The sequence below is a fragment of the Neofelis nebulosa genome, chromosome 8 (genome assembly GCF_028018385.1).
Source record: "Neofelis nebulosa isolate mNeoNeb1 chromosome 8, mNeoNeb1.pri, whole genome shotgun sequence".
Lineage (NCBI taxonomy): Eukaryota > Metazoa > Chordata > Mammalia > Carnivora > Felidae > Neofelis > Neofelis nebulosa.
The window spans coordinates 63,208,231-63,222,576 of NC_080789.1; the positions used below are offsets into that span (position 1 = coordinate 63,208,231).

General features: G+C 50.9%; 1 protein-coding gene across 1 annotated transcript; it reads left to right on the top strand.

The window, feature by feature from the left end:
• Positions 1-3,445: 3,445 nt before the first annotated feature.
• KRT4 (keratin 4) lies at positions 3,446-10,269 on the top strand. The gene is made up of 9 exons (XM_058742674.1): positions 3,446-4,012; positions 5,823-6,037; positions 6,986-7,046; positions 7,433-7,528; positions 8,046-8,210; positions 8,470-8,595; positions 9,014-9,234; positions 9,487-9,521; positions 9,630-10,269. Exons 1-9 carry the CDS (start codon positions 3,551-3,553, stop codon positions 9,815-9,817), a joined length of 1,569 nt encoding a protein of 522 aa, XP_058598657.1. The 5' UTR covers positions 3,446-3,550; the 3' UTR covers positions 9,818-10,269.
• Positions 10,270-14,346: the final 4,077 nt, after the last annotated feature.

A 14,346-nucleotide genomic window follows, 5' to 3' on the forward strand; every position in this document is an offset into this window, starting at 1 on the left:
CTGCCATCACTTCCTGGCTGTGTGACCTCAGGCAAGTTGCATAACCTCTCTGAGCCTCAAATGCCTGCAGCCCCAAACTGAGCATAGCAACACCTCTTTTACAGGGTTGTTGTAAGGAATGGAACTGTTATCAGAAAAGCACTCAGTGTCCCGCACATAATGGCAACTCTAAATGACAGCCCCTTCTACCTGGAAAGCACTAAGCCCTTTCCTTTGTTTTATTTTTTGTCTCAGGGTGGTGTGTGCATTAGCATTAGCTTCATGAGCAGTACCTCAATTGAGAAGCACCCACAGGCACAAAATAAGTTGAGTGTTATATATCATCTCGCCCCAAATCCTTTCCATCCCCACTTGTGTTCTCTTCTAGGCTCTGGGCACGAGCGGACACAACTCCAGGTGCAACACCACATCATTTTCTCCTAGCATGGAAGTGTCACAGTCACAGACGACAAGGCACAATGGACTTCTCAGGAGCCTCCTTGGGGCTTCACCTCTGCAGATATAAACCTTCCTCCTAGCCAGGAAGGTTCTCGTCAACTGTTCAGGGGCAAGAGGATGGAGCTGTGAGTGGGAGGTGTGGAGACCCAGGTGAGGCAGCCGGGGTCTGAGCTCAGGCTGCAATCCTGGTGGCCTTCCTGTCTCCTCTTAGGGCAGGACAGCCGACCATCAGACCTCAGCTCCACAAAGGGGGTGGCGCCAGATCTCCTCTGCTCCTATAGCTGCAGCCCCAGACACCTGGAGTAGCTCTGCCTTCTTACCCAGCCATGCCCATACCTGCGGTCAGGGTGGAGGGCAGTAGACCCTGGGATACCAGTGCCCTCAGAGCCCCCTTGACCTGAACGGTGGGGTCAGCCAGGTTTGTTCAGGTGCCCAATTCTGGACTGGCTGCTGTAGAAATTAGACAAGTGGCTTCACGCCGGGCAGGGTGATACGGTGAGAGGCCGGGGGCACCGAGCCTCTGGGACGAGACTGATGTGGGTTCCAGTCCTGGCTCCACCACGTGCCACTGCGTGACCCTGGGGAGACCCTTTAGGAAGACAGAATGGTGCCCTGTGTGCAAAGCACTCAGCACAGGGAGGGCACGAAGCTGGCATTCAATAAATACTCAGGGAAGGAGGGAGTGAAGTGTCAGCGGCATCCCTTGTAGGCAGTGGTCCTCGCTCTAGGGTGCTCACTTACTCCAGGGGGATGGACTACCCAGTGGGTTTTCTTCCATGGACCTTCCATGGAGCCTGGGAGCCTCCTGTCTTCACGGCCACGGCTCCTCCACCCCCCTTCCACCTGAACCCTGACAGGTGGAGCTCCGCAGAGGCTGAGGTAGGTGGGACTGAGGGGGGGGGTGTTACAGATCAGAGGGAGAGAGGGGATGGGGGAGGGGAGGGGGAGAGGAGAGAGCCCCTCGCCAGTCCATTCTTCTGTGCAGCCCCGTCCCTGGGAACTGGACCCACCGCCTCCCTCTTTGCACCCCACGGGCCCTGCCCTTTCTCTCTGCAGGGAGGGAGCTGTTCATTTCTGCCATGACCAGCTTTCGGTAGGTCAGGGTCAGCTCGGGCCTGTGGGAATTACCCAGGCCCCAATCACTGCTGTGCCTCAGATTTGCAACGGCAGTCTCATCAGGGCTTTAGAAGAGGAGGAGGGCCACAGATTTGTCTAATTTCTCATCTTAAGTGGCAATGGCAAGGTCTGGGCCGGGTAGGAATGAATGTCCACTGACCTACTATGTGCCAGGCCTCATAGGTATGTAAGAGGCAGGTGTTGAGTTTCTAGACGAGAAGATGGTTTGAATGCATTCAGCTAAAGTGAGATAAGTCATACAGAGAAAGACAGATACCGTATGTTTTCACTCTTATGTGTATCCTGAGAAACTTAACAGAAGGCCATGGGGGAGGGGAAGGAAAAAAAAAAGAGAGGGAGGGAGCTAAACCATAAGAGACTCTTAAAAACTGAGAATAAACTGAGGGTTGATGGGGGAGGGTGGGAGGGAGGGGAAAGTGGGTGATGGGCATTGAGGAGGGCACCTTTTGGGATGAGCACTGGGTGTGGTATGGAAGCCAATTTGCCAATAAATTTCATATTAAAAAAATAAATAAAAATTAAAAAAAAAAACAACGAATGCATTCAGCTAGTTAGTGGCACCAGGTGGGATTTGAACACAGATCCATGTCACTCAGTGGGGAAGAGTTTAAGTTAGGGCTTAAAAACTAGGATTTTGCACTTATTTTCACTCATTTATTTCTGTTTATTTTTGAGAGAGAGAGAGAGAGAGAGAGAGAGAGAGCAAGCAGGGGAGGGACAGAGAAAGAGAGGGAGACACAGAATCTGAAGCAGGCTCCAGGCTCTGAGCTGTCAGCACAGAACCCCCGACATGGGGCTCAAACCCTTGAACCGTAAGATCATGACCTGAGCCGATGTCGGACGCTTAACTCAGGCACCCAGATGCCCCTGGGATTTTGTGTTAAAAACATTGCTCTGAGAAGGGGCTCACGGGCATCACTGTTCTGCTAAAGGGGTCCTCAGCACCAAAAGAGTTACAAACTCCTGCCCCGAATGCGGGGGTCATTACAGAAAAACAGAACATGCCCTGTCCTGGTGGAGTGGAGGGAACAGCTGGGCAGCAAACGGAGCAGTGGGGCACATGCCGTAGGGATGGGACCCAGGCTGGAGAGTGCTGATCTAGAATCCCACAAACACAGACCCGAACAGAGGCCAGAGAAGGAACCTGCGTCTTGAGGGCCAGAGACAGAGTTCTGTCTCCTCAGTCCCCAGCTCCACGCCTGGCACATAGTAGGGTCTCGACAACCGTGTCAAGTTGAGGTGAGTCTTGATCTAGGTTTGGAAGGCTATAAGGCTGGAATACGGATTTCTTCTTTGTGTGTGCACGTGGGCCCCAAGTGTGTGTGGAGGAATAATAACGAGGAGAATAAACCTGGGGGCAGCTTCTGACGGTTTACGATTATCATCTCGCTGCATCTTGAGAGGAGCTGCAGGTAAATGTTTGTATTATTTCCAACTTCTGGGGGAAGCATCTGAGCCCAAGGCAGTGACTCACTCCAGGTTTGCGGAGCAAGGGAGGGGGGGCCCTGCACCTGAACCCAGGCCCTCGGTTTCCAAAATCTGTGGAATGAGAGAATGGGCAATGGGCCATCTTGTGTGGAGTCGGGGTGGGGGGAGCCCCTGAGAGGCTGTTGAGATGGAAGGGGCAGTGGGTGGGGGCCCCTAAGGGCTGGGTCCAGGCAGGGGCCTGTGATTCAGGAGGCCCTGGGGCACCAGTTCAGGTTCTCCTGGAGGGGAGTGTGTTGGGATCCTGTAAACTGTGCCCTCCGAATGACATCTGTAGGTGTGTTTAGTGACATACTCAGCAGGTACGGGAAGGATGGGCCTGTGCCAAAGGCCAAGCCCAGAGATGTTTCAGATTTTTCCCTTTATGCCCCTGCAACCAAGCCCTGCTGCTTCAGCACATATAAGAGACCCAGGCTGGGGCTGCAGCATTCACGGGCCTGGCCCCTCGAGTTTCTCTGAGAAAGCCAAGCTCGCTCTCCTCTCCGCAACCATGATCTCCAGACAGCAGTGCGTCCGAGGCGGGTCCCAGGGCTTTAGCTGTGTCTCGGCTGTCGTTGGCGGGGGCAAGAGGCCTGCCTTCAGCTCAGTCTCCACGTCTGGGGGCATGGGCCGCTGCTCCTCTGGGGGCTTCGGCAGCAGGAGCCTCTACAATCTCGGGGGGAGAAAGAGCATCGCCATCAGCATGGCCGGGTCCTGGCAAGGCGCTGGCTTCGGGGCTGCTGGAGGTTTTGGCGTTGGCAACTTTGGTAGTGGATTTGGGGGTTCTTTTGGTGGACGGGGTGGTCCTGGCTTCCCTGTCTGCCCTGCTGGGGGGATTCAGGAGGTCACCATCAACCAGAGCCTGCTGACTCCACTCCACGTGGAGATCGACCCCGAGATCCAGAAGGTCCGGACTAAGGAGCGGGAGCAGATCAAGACCCTCAACAACAAGTTCGCCTCTTTCATCGACAAGGTGAGCCGCCCCTTTGGCCAGACACGGTGGTAGAAACCAGGGTCCTGTGTCCTGGGCTTTCAGACCTGAGCCTGCCACAGTGTTGGGAACCACTGAACTTCTCTGGGCCTCTGTTTTCTAGCCGTTAAAGGGGGCTCATTCCTCCAAGTCTTCCTCTTTTGTCCATGGGGGTGGGAAGACAGGCTACTCAGAGCAATGCAGTGTTGGGAGTCTTCTTAGATGTGCTCTGTGACACTGGGCAAATTGCTCAACTTTGCTGAGTCCAGGTATCCCTGCTATACGGTTTCCCTGGGTGCATTGTTTCCCTGCTGTTTTCTCAGGTTTGGTTTTGGAAGTAACATGGCTAATAATCTAATGATTAGCCAAAATTAATTATAGTTAATATAAGAATTTAACTATTGGCACTTTTGTTGTTGGAGCAGAAGAAAACCACGCTGGTTTCCCAAAGGCAAAAGGGACCAATGGGACCCTGGAGAGTCATCTTCTTCATCCTCCTGACTCTGGGCAGACTTGCTCATTTCTGGGTCTGTTAGAGAGGAGGGGTTGGGTCTCTGCTTTTCTCTTTGTACTCTAACTTCCTTTCCCATGCAGGGTCTAGAGATTCAAGTCCTTTTTTTTTTTCTTTTTAGATTTATTTATTTTTGAGAGAGAGAGAGAGAGAGAGAGAGAGAGAGAGAGAGACACGGAATGTGAGTGGGGGAGAGGTAGGGAGAGACAGAGACACAGAATGCTGAGCTGTCAGTACAGAGCCCGATGCGGGGCTCGATCTCATGAACCGCGAGATCACCACCTGAGCCGAAGTTGGATGCTCAACCGACTGAGCCACCCAGGCGCCCCTAGAGATTCACGTCCTTGAAGCTCAGTTACAGCCAAGTATGATGGATGATAGCAAGCAGATAAGCCCAGATTTCTAAGTCATCTGAAGATTAATGATTTAGTGGATGAGTGTAGTACATTTAGTCAAGGGTGCCTTGATTGTCTGTGCATCGAAATCTCAGTCCTCTTAGAATGTACGGGGCAAGAATGAACAATCTTGGAGTAGACTGAGTGGGAATGTTTTCTCTTCTTACTAGTTGGATAAGCCGTCAGTAGCTTAAAGAGGCTTTATGGTGACTCTAGGACACGCAGATATAAAAGCAAGGCCCAGAGTTCGGTGCTTCCTTGTCTCATCTCCCCTCATCGCATCTTGTGGGTTCAGACTGTGATCAGTCACCCTTACCTGCTTTTCTTTCAGCTCTGAAGCACATACAGTGGGAATATTGTGCCAAACTGCTACCTTGGCTTATCTTGTTGGATCTCTTCATAGAGAGAGGGAAGGTTCAGGGAAGTCCCCTTGGAGAGCGAGCCTGGCCGAGACTGGGAATGTGTCTAGGGCCTTGGTGCTAACTATTGATACTTAGTTGTGCACAGGTTTAAAGAGACACCTCAGGCCCATTTATTCCAAAAATCTTCAGCAAATTTATCGTGCCTTTGCCTTGGGTCAGCATCACTTGGAATGCAAGAGTTCCCAGACTGTGTTTTATCTCCTAGTTTTGTTTATTTTATTATTGCATAGAAGTTCAATGTTCTTCTCAGCAAGTTGCCTCAGGGCCTCTGGGTCCCTGTGGTCAGGAAGTGGTGCCTGCAACACATGCGTTCCATCGTTGCCATGGAGCAGGGCCGCCATGTTGACCCCAACGGATGATGCCTGGGGTTGTGACACGGTGGCCCTACTTGTATGGCTTTTGGGTCACCTGGGTGGCTGTGGCCAGTCCTCCTGCCAAAGCTTCATTCAGGCCCTCATGGGCTGGCCGGTGCCTTTTTAACACAGGTGCGGTTCTTAGAGCAACAGAATAAGGTCCTGGAGACCAAGTGGAACCTCCTCCAGCAGCAGACGACCACTACATCCAGCAAAAACCTTGAACCCCTCTTTGAGGCTTACATAAGTGTCCTGAGGAAGCAGCTGGATACCTTGGCCAATGACAAAGGACGGCTGCAGTCTGAGCTGAAGTCCACGCAGGACAGCGTGGAGGACTTCAAGACCAAGTATGTGTGGAGCACGGAGGGACACCGCCTGCCAATATCTGCCCAACCACGCCCCAGGGTCCCTGGGTTCCAGTCCAGTCATTTAGAATCTCAGCCTCTGAAGAGGTCCCAAAAGCATCAGGAAGGTTTTCTAGTTTGTTCCCCTGCATCCACATGGTCCCATTAAAAAATGGTGTGAGGCCTTGTTGCCCCGAATAGAAAATGAGTGATGCATTTGGGGAGTTGGGCTTGCTGCATACAAACAAGATCAGAAACTGCACAGATGAAAAGTAGTAGGGCATGGTCAGAAGAATACAGGTTGTGGAGACAGACCTTGTTTGGATACTGATTCCTCCACTTACTAGCTATGTGATCTTGGGTAACTTGCTTAACCTCTCTGAGCCTTAGTTTTCTTCATCTTTAAAATAGGCTTATAATCCTACCTTTTAGCTTTTGAGAATTAAATGAAATTAAATAAGTTCGAGAAAAGAGGTAGCATAGCAATGGACATAACATGAACATTTAATGCAGTACCTCTTACTATACTTACTATGGTGTAGACCTGAGAAAATACTGATCCGCTCTCTCCATTCACTCTTGCACCAAACAAAGAGAGCTGGAGCACTGGCAGCATTCCTGAGAATTTAATCCACCAAAGGGACAGCCCTTCTATGAAGATAAAACCAACCAGACCATGCGGGGTTCTCCTCTTCACGCCTTATTTCTTGAAGACAGTCTTTATAAAGTTTGATTTTTCACTTCTCTGAATAAACCAGGGTCTAGACTGGTCTCTCATACATGGTAATTTACAAATGTAAGTTGAATGAGCATTTGCATGAAAACAGCAAAATGCAGCCAATTACTTGGATATTTCCAAAGAGTTAGATGTTTGAAAGCCAGCAGCAGAGATTGGGGAAACACTAGCTCACTGTGCGGCTTTTGTCTTTTCCTTCCCACCCCTCCCCCCAGGTATGAAGATGAGATCAGTAAGCGCACGACTGCCGAGAATGACTTTGTGGTCCTCAAGAAGGTAAGAGATGAAGGGTGGGAGGGGCTATGAGGGTATCCCTTCCCTCGAGAGTGGTCTTTGGCTGGAATCATGGGTTTGGTTCATCTCGGCCCCATCTTTACCCCACTTGGTACTCTCCAGATCTATGTGGTCAAAGGAGTGGGTAACTGCACCAGACCCTAAGGAACTGAAGTTGGGGATAAAAGCCCATTTGGATAAGTAGTTTCCATTTCTGCAGCTGGCTTTAGGGGCCGAGTATGTCAGACGATGAGTCCTTTGTCACCTCACCTGTACTGAGAAGCCTTCCCTACATGCTGCTGAGAACATCTTTGTGTGTCACTTGACATTCGTTCCCTTGCCCCGCGTGTGATTTCTGTACCTTTGTCTCTTATCCCCCACCTCTGCAGGATGTGGACATCGCATACATGACCAAGGTGGAGTTAGAGGCCAAGGTGGATGCTCTGAACGATGAGATCAACTTCTTGAGGGCCCTCTTTGCTGCGGTGAGGACTCCATCCCCGTCCATTCAAAGAAGGCAGTCCCTCATGTGTGAGGCTACTGCAGGCATTCACAGTTCTTTGAAAGGACTCCAGCTCCCTTACTTGCTGAGGGCACTCTCAGCAAGGTCATGGGTAGAAAGAATTGAAGTGAGAGACTCAACTCGGAGGTTTTTGAAACCAGATGTGGTCTTAGGAGGAGTGATTAGATCCAAGATTGCATGGGATGGAATTTCTTGCTGTCCAGCATTTCCCTGGTGAGATGAATCCATTCATTGATCACCTGCTTATGGTTCCCAGAGAGCAGCAAAGACCAGAAGCATTTCTTTTTTTGTCTTGAAATGTCACCACCAATCACTTGATTTCTACATAAAAACTTACCGCTCTCCCTACACATTGGGATGCCAACCCTACTTCCATCTGAGTCTGTGGCATGGCCATTTCCATCACCACAGTGGATTTCTGGTGTCAGAGATTAGGGAAGACTCTCTGGGGAAACCGACACGAGACATTTCCCCTGCAGGAGCTGTGCCAGATGCAGACTCATGTTTCAGACACGTCCGTGGTCCTGTCCATGGACAACAACCGGAACCTGGACCTGGACAGCATCATCGCTGAGGTCCGCGCCCAGTATGAGGAGATCGCCCAGAAGAGCAAGGCAGAGGCTGAGGCGCTGTACCAGACCAAGGTGGGTATTGGGGACCTCTCAGGAGCTGGGGGTGGTTTCTGGGACTCTGCTTTTGATGTTTGTGAGCAGGTGATCACCACTCAAGCCTGAGAGATGTCAGAGATGAACTCATGTCCCGGGCATCACTGGTCCTGGTCTAATTTGAGATTACATGATATTTTGTATTATCCCTGCCACCTATTCTTGCTGACTTCACTTGAGAGTAGACCCTACCCAAACAGCCCTGACCCTTCATTCCCTGTGTTTTCCTGGATATTAGGTCCAACAGCTCCAGATCTCAGTTGACCAACATGGTGACAGCCTGAAGAACACCAAGAGTGAGATCTCAGAGCTCAACAGGATGATCCAGAGGCTGCGGGCTGAGATTGAGAATGTCAAGAAGCAGGTAAGTGTCACCACCTTCTAGCCATGGAACAGGGCCAGGGCAGGTGTCTCCATAGCAGACAAACAGATCTGGTATCAGGCCAGGAGATCCTAAGCTTGTGTGCAGGGGATTTGTGACTCCTTATGTAAACCACACTCAGGTCTTCTTAGCAATGTTCTACTTAACCTGACATGACACCCTGGTAAATAAGGTTTCTTGGCTCTTTTTCATTGGTTTTTGCTCATCTTTATCTAATCAGTCTGGTAGGGATGTTGGCGGGCCCTGGTTGTAGTAAAGGAAATGTATGAAAAGGACAGGTGGGGAGAAGGACAGAATCCTGACATCTTAGCCCAAGTGAAGCTGGCACAGCAGAGGGGCAGATGGAGAAGGCTTGACATTAGGGCACTGATGATTGCCTGTTCAATGCCGTTGTCTACAGTATCAGACTCTGCAGGCATCCGTGGCTGATGCAGAGCAGCGTGGGGAGCTGGCCCTCAAAGATGCCTACAGCAAGCGCACAGAGCTGCAGGCCGCCCTGCAGAAGGCCAAGGAGGAGCTGGCCCGGATGCTGCGGGACTACCAGGAGCTCATGAGCGTGAAGCTAGCCCTGGACGTGGAGATCGCCACCTACCGCAAGCTGCTGGAGGGCGAGGAGTACAGGTGGGATGGGCAAGGCAGAGAGGGAAGGTGAGGGAGGGAGATATTCTGGAGCCTTGAGTTTGCACCTCTGCTGGGCCACCTGCTTCAGTGCTGCATGGGTGCGTTATGAAGCAGGGCGGTGTGGACAACAGGTTCACATTCAGACCTTTAACTCGGCTACATAAGGATGGGATATGTGTTTGAGACCTGCTCATTGAACGGATCCTGGCTCCGGGCTCTGCTGTGACTCACTGCTCTTTCTCTCCCTCACAGAATGTCTGGAGGATGCCAGAGTGCCCTGAGCATCTGTAAGTACCTTCCACCCCTTCCATGGCCTTTTGTTCACCCCGGTTCGGGTGAGACCCCTGGGTGCCAGTGTTGTTGGAATAACCATACCCTTTGTGTCTCTCCTGCAGCTGTGGTTGGTGGTGGTGCTAGTGCTGGGACCATCGGCGGAGGATTAGGAAGCTGCTCTGGGTTTGGCCTGGGCAGTGGCTTTGGCTCTGGCTCCGGAAGTGGCTTTGGGTTTGGTGGCAGTGTCTGTGGCAGTTCTGGCAGCAAGATCATCTCTACCAGCACCATGATCAAGAGGTCCCACCGATAGAGGAGACAAGGTCCCTGCAGCCCTTGAGCCCAGCTGGGCCCAGCCCTGGTATCTCTGTGCTTCTTTCACCCCTGCCTCCACCCTCCCTCTCTGGGGCTCATCTTCCCAGTGTCACCTCAGTGTGGACTCTGCCCTCCTGGAGTTTGGTATCTTCCTCTCGATTTGGTCCTGTTTACCACCTGGAATGAAAGGGGTGTCAGCTGATTCTTCACCTCCCACAGGCAGAGGAGAACACAACCAGGAGTTTCATCTCCTGGTTAATCAGGGTCATGTATGTCCCCTCCCAGCCCGTGGCCCTGGATATCTCTCTACATCAGGACCAAACTCCTCTGTTACTTGGCAGCAACCTGGCCTGCAAGGTCAGGACAGGAACCACTCAGGGTCCCATCCACCTCTTCTCCTCCCCTCTATCCATTTTGGGTGAATCTCTAATAAAACGCTTTTGTCATTCACTCTGAGTCATTGTCCTTGTTCCCTGGGGAGAAGTCTCCAGAATTCAGGTGGGAGCAAAGGAGGCTGGGGCCTGAGGGATATGTCTGCACAGATCAAGGTCATCATCTAATCTGGGAGAGACATGCTGAGTGTGGAGTCTGAAGGCTGCTCCAGAACAGGGGCACAGACTCCCAACAACCAACAAGTACACAAAGATGGAAGACAATCAGAGCAGGTCCATCTCAGTGTGGAGCCTGCAGTGAGCCTGAAGGGAAGGGGTAGAAGAGAGGCAGTCAGGGGGTCTCCAATGAATATGGAACGAGAGGTTAGGGAGCTTATGGAGAGTTTATACTCAGTGTCTAGCAAGGCCTCCCTACTTTCATGAAACTCCACGCATGGGACTCAATCTAACTGGACCAGCAAGGGTTTCTGGAACTTCTTCCAAGAATCAACAAGATCCCGATTGCTGGATGGAGGGATGGAAGCATGTTGTTCTCGCAGAGCTTTCATGCCCTACCCACTTTCCCATCTCAGGTGATTATGTCTAGGGTTATGTCCATACTGCTGTCCCTGAGTGGTGAGGACGTGGGGGACAGAAGGCAGGTCTGCTAGAGCGGTAGAAGGTGAGGCTGCCTGATTGGGCCAGCCCTGGAGAAATGAAGATGAGGAAATGAAGATGAGGTGAGGGCAGTGAGAGGTGAGGGTCTGGTTATAGCATTTGTGGACACCCTGTTTCTATATTGGACCAATTTCAAGCTATGCCGAGGAGCAGAATTTTCCTGCACCGTTCCCCGTGTGGTCTGACCTAAATCCCTCCGACTGCAGATGCAGGAGGCACTCGTTCCCTTGGCCACTCAGTTGGAGCTTCCCACCCTGGACTGCCAGGCAATTCATTCAGACTCCAGTCCCCACAGCACAGTGCCCATGGGGCCCTTATTGCGTGCAGACAGAAGGGCACACGGGTTGCCCAGGGCCTGTCCCTGCCCAAGTGGCCTTCACACAGACCTGGAGGTGGGCTCAGGGCAGCATGGGCAGGCAACAAAGCATTAATCTCAGGGGCTTGTGCTCCCTGGGCTGGAAAGGCTGGTCCTTCTTCAGCCCCGCCCTAATCTCCCCTTTGTCTTGGGGCTCACCTCCATGTGTCAGACCAGGAAGTCTTTGACTTCTTCCCACCACTGAGCCCCTCCCCTGGGAACATGCTGAATTGGCTCTTTTCTAAGTTCCTGGAGCTGGGAGGAGGAGTCAAAGGTTAGCAGTAAGGAACGGACTTCTCAAGTTCACCCACCAGGAAGGTTCAGGTTGTGATGGGCTACCCTGAGGAGCTGAGGGCAGATTACCGAATTTCTCATACCCGCTGAGCAAGTCAAGTGTGGGACTAGCCAGCCTGAGTGGCACCGCTAGGTCTCCAGGGCCTCTTTAGTTGGATATAATGGTTTACACAGGAAACTCAGGTCAAGTGTGTGTGTGTCTTTGAATAAATGTGTTTCTGCAGTAAAGTGGTTATGTGAGTTTGTTTGTGTTTCATTTCTATAAAGAAGACTCCTGGTTCACCTACAAGAAGAAAAGCATTCCTGTTGGTCTCTGTTACCAGAACAATCCAGGGGAGTGGATCCTGGCCATGAGCCATAGGTCTGGAGCTGGCTGGCTATTGAAAGGGGATTATTACTTGTGGGGAAAGTCCAACTCTGAGATGATAGGCACCGCTCTTAGATCTTTGAACTGGATCTGTCCAGCTCTTTGTGTTCAGGGAGCTATGGAGACACAGACTGTATTACTTACCCTTTGGAAGGCCCTGCAGTCTCCACACCCTCCCCCCACCCCCAAATGCTTTAACGTGAGGAGTACTAAAACCACTTCTCACATTGTAATGGCCCAAATGTGGGTTGGCAGATGTTTAACTCATTATATTTGGTTCATCTGCCTTGACCCCCACTCTTCAGGCTCTTGACCTCCAGCCTTGGCTGCAACCTCACTGGTGGTTTGGCTCAGGCTCCAGGCTCACAAGCAATGACCTTATTTGCATAGGTCCCTCCCCCTTTGCCAAGACCCTCTGCTCTGAGTCCAGCCCTCCCGGTTTCAGAAAATTCTTGCCAACACTTCTGAAGTCTTCCTGCCTTGTTGCTAGTAAAACTGAAGGATATAACAGAGAGGGATTTATTTAGTGTTGCCCCCTTGTGGGATTTTGGTTTTGCCTACTATGGGGACTCAGGTTTTGGATTCTAGGACCAGAGGACCTCAGAATAAGGCAGGTCCACTGCCATGTCTTGGGTGATGGTCAAGGTTTAATGAGACAGCGATCTAGGGAAATAACTAAGGGAGCTGTGTCTTCCTTTGTTAGCCCTTGAGGCAAGGGAATAGTGGGTCCGGCCAGGGCAAAGAGAAGGAGCAAGCTGAAGGAAGAAGCCATTTTAGCACCTGTTCCACCCTTTTGCTGTTTGAAGGTAGAGACTTAACAGTCATCCTTCTATCCCATGGAAAGAAGGCTGGGAGTGTAGGACCGTGGCCATGAAGGGTCTTGGTGGGAGCCCCAGGACTCAGGCTTGTTGCTGCCCATGGTTTCTTGCATCTGTGGGGTTTTTACTTGAAGTGCTGTGGATTTGGTCCTCAAAAATTCAAAGGAGAAGCTAGATGAGCTAGGAGGAGGTTTTGGGGAGAAAGAGTTTGGACTGCCATTTGCCATTCACCTGTCTGTCATCCACCATCCATCCATCTACTGTCTATCCATCCGTCCATCCAACCATCCACCCATCCATCCACCCATTTATTAGCTTTTCAATTTTATAGGGCAGGGACTGTGTTTATTCATTTTGATATTTCAAGGCCAGTGTGCTTGTCACATAGTAGATATTTCATAAGTGTTGGTTTAATGAACCAATGTGAGTTGGTTTAATGAACGGATGTCCTAGGCAATGTTCTAATAAGAATTAGACGATTCTTTCAAGGAGTTTTCAATCAGGGTAATAATGTCTAGATAAAAACATGCACATATATAACCTGGAAGAGATGAAGAGGGAACTCTGGGCCACCTGCTTTTGGGGTGTGGCCTTCAGGCCCAGGGTGTGCTTTGGATTCACATCTGGGAAGTGCCACACGTGCACCTCTCTCCCCTTCAGGCAGCTGTAATGCTAAACCTTGGCCCTGCTCTGCCTCCTTTCCCACTCTTGTTTACTGTGAGCAAACGTTCCGGGGCCCAACAGGTTTCTCGTCACTCCCTTATTTCCTGGTAGAATCATCTTTCCCCTAGCGACATCCATTCCTTCAATATTTGCTGCGTGCTTTCCTTATGCTGGGTGTTGTCTCCTTGGACTAATTACATAATATCCTGTGGTCCCCTTATTTCCCACCGTGGTAGCACCCTCTGCCTGGTGTCCAACTGGATTCCCTCAAAGCTGCAGCAGAGAGGAGAGCCCTGCTTTTCAAATCATTGCCCGGAAAAATACATTTAAATTTCCTGTTAACTTTCTCTTTCCCAGGTTAAATGATCACTTGACCTTTTCCCCCCCCGCCTCTTTTAGTTTTTGTTTCAGGCAATTTATTTCATAACTTCCTAAGTTGTTTTTGGAATCTCCTATGGAGGACAAGATGGGATTTCTGCTACTGACAATCTCTAGTTTGGGAAGCGTACTGGACAAACACGATTCAGCACAAACGTGGTGGAGAGCTCCTATCACTCAGGACAATCTTGCTTAGATAAAGCGTTATTGAGGGCGAGCCTCCCTCTCGGTTTTATTGTCTTTCTTATCGTCTCTGTAAGTCTGCTTTGCGGCCATTGTTCCTTCAGTTTATTCTTACAGCAGGACGTGGAAGTGAGTTATTTAAAATCAGGATGCAAGTTTCTGTCTTGGAAGGTAAAGAAGGTGAAATGGGTCTCAACATAGTCTGCCTTGACCTCATAACCTACTCTCTACACAGCTGCCAGACTCATCCTTTTACAAGTCACCTCACGTCGGGGCACCTGGTTGGCTCAGTCAGTTAAACGTCGAACTTCGGCTCAGGTCATGATCCTGCAGTCAGCGGGTTCGAGGCCTGAGTCGGGCTGTGCGGACAGCTCAGAGCCTGGAGCCTGCTTCAGATTCTGTGTCACCCTCTCTCTGACC

Excerpts from the sequence above, each read along its gene's own strand:
- KRT4 (XM_058742674.1), top strand. The coding sequence starts at position 3,551 with ATGATCTCCAGACAGCAGTGCGTCCGAGGCGGGTCCCAGGGCTTTAGC. Across the intron at positions 6,038-6,985 it reads GTGGAGGACTTCAAGACCAA|GTATGAAGATGAGATCAGTA; the intron begins GTATGTGTGGAG and ends CCCTCCCCCCAG. Across the intron at positions 8,211-8,469 it reads AGGCGCTGTACCAGACCAAG|GTCCAACAGCTCCAGATCTC; the intron begins GTGGGTATTGGG and ends CCTGGATATTAG.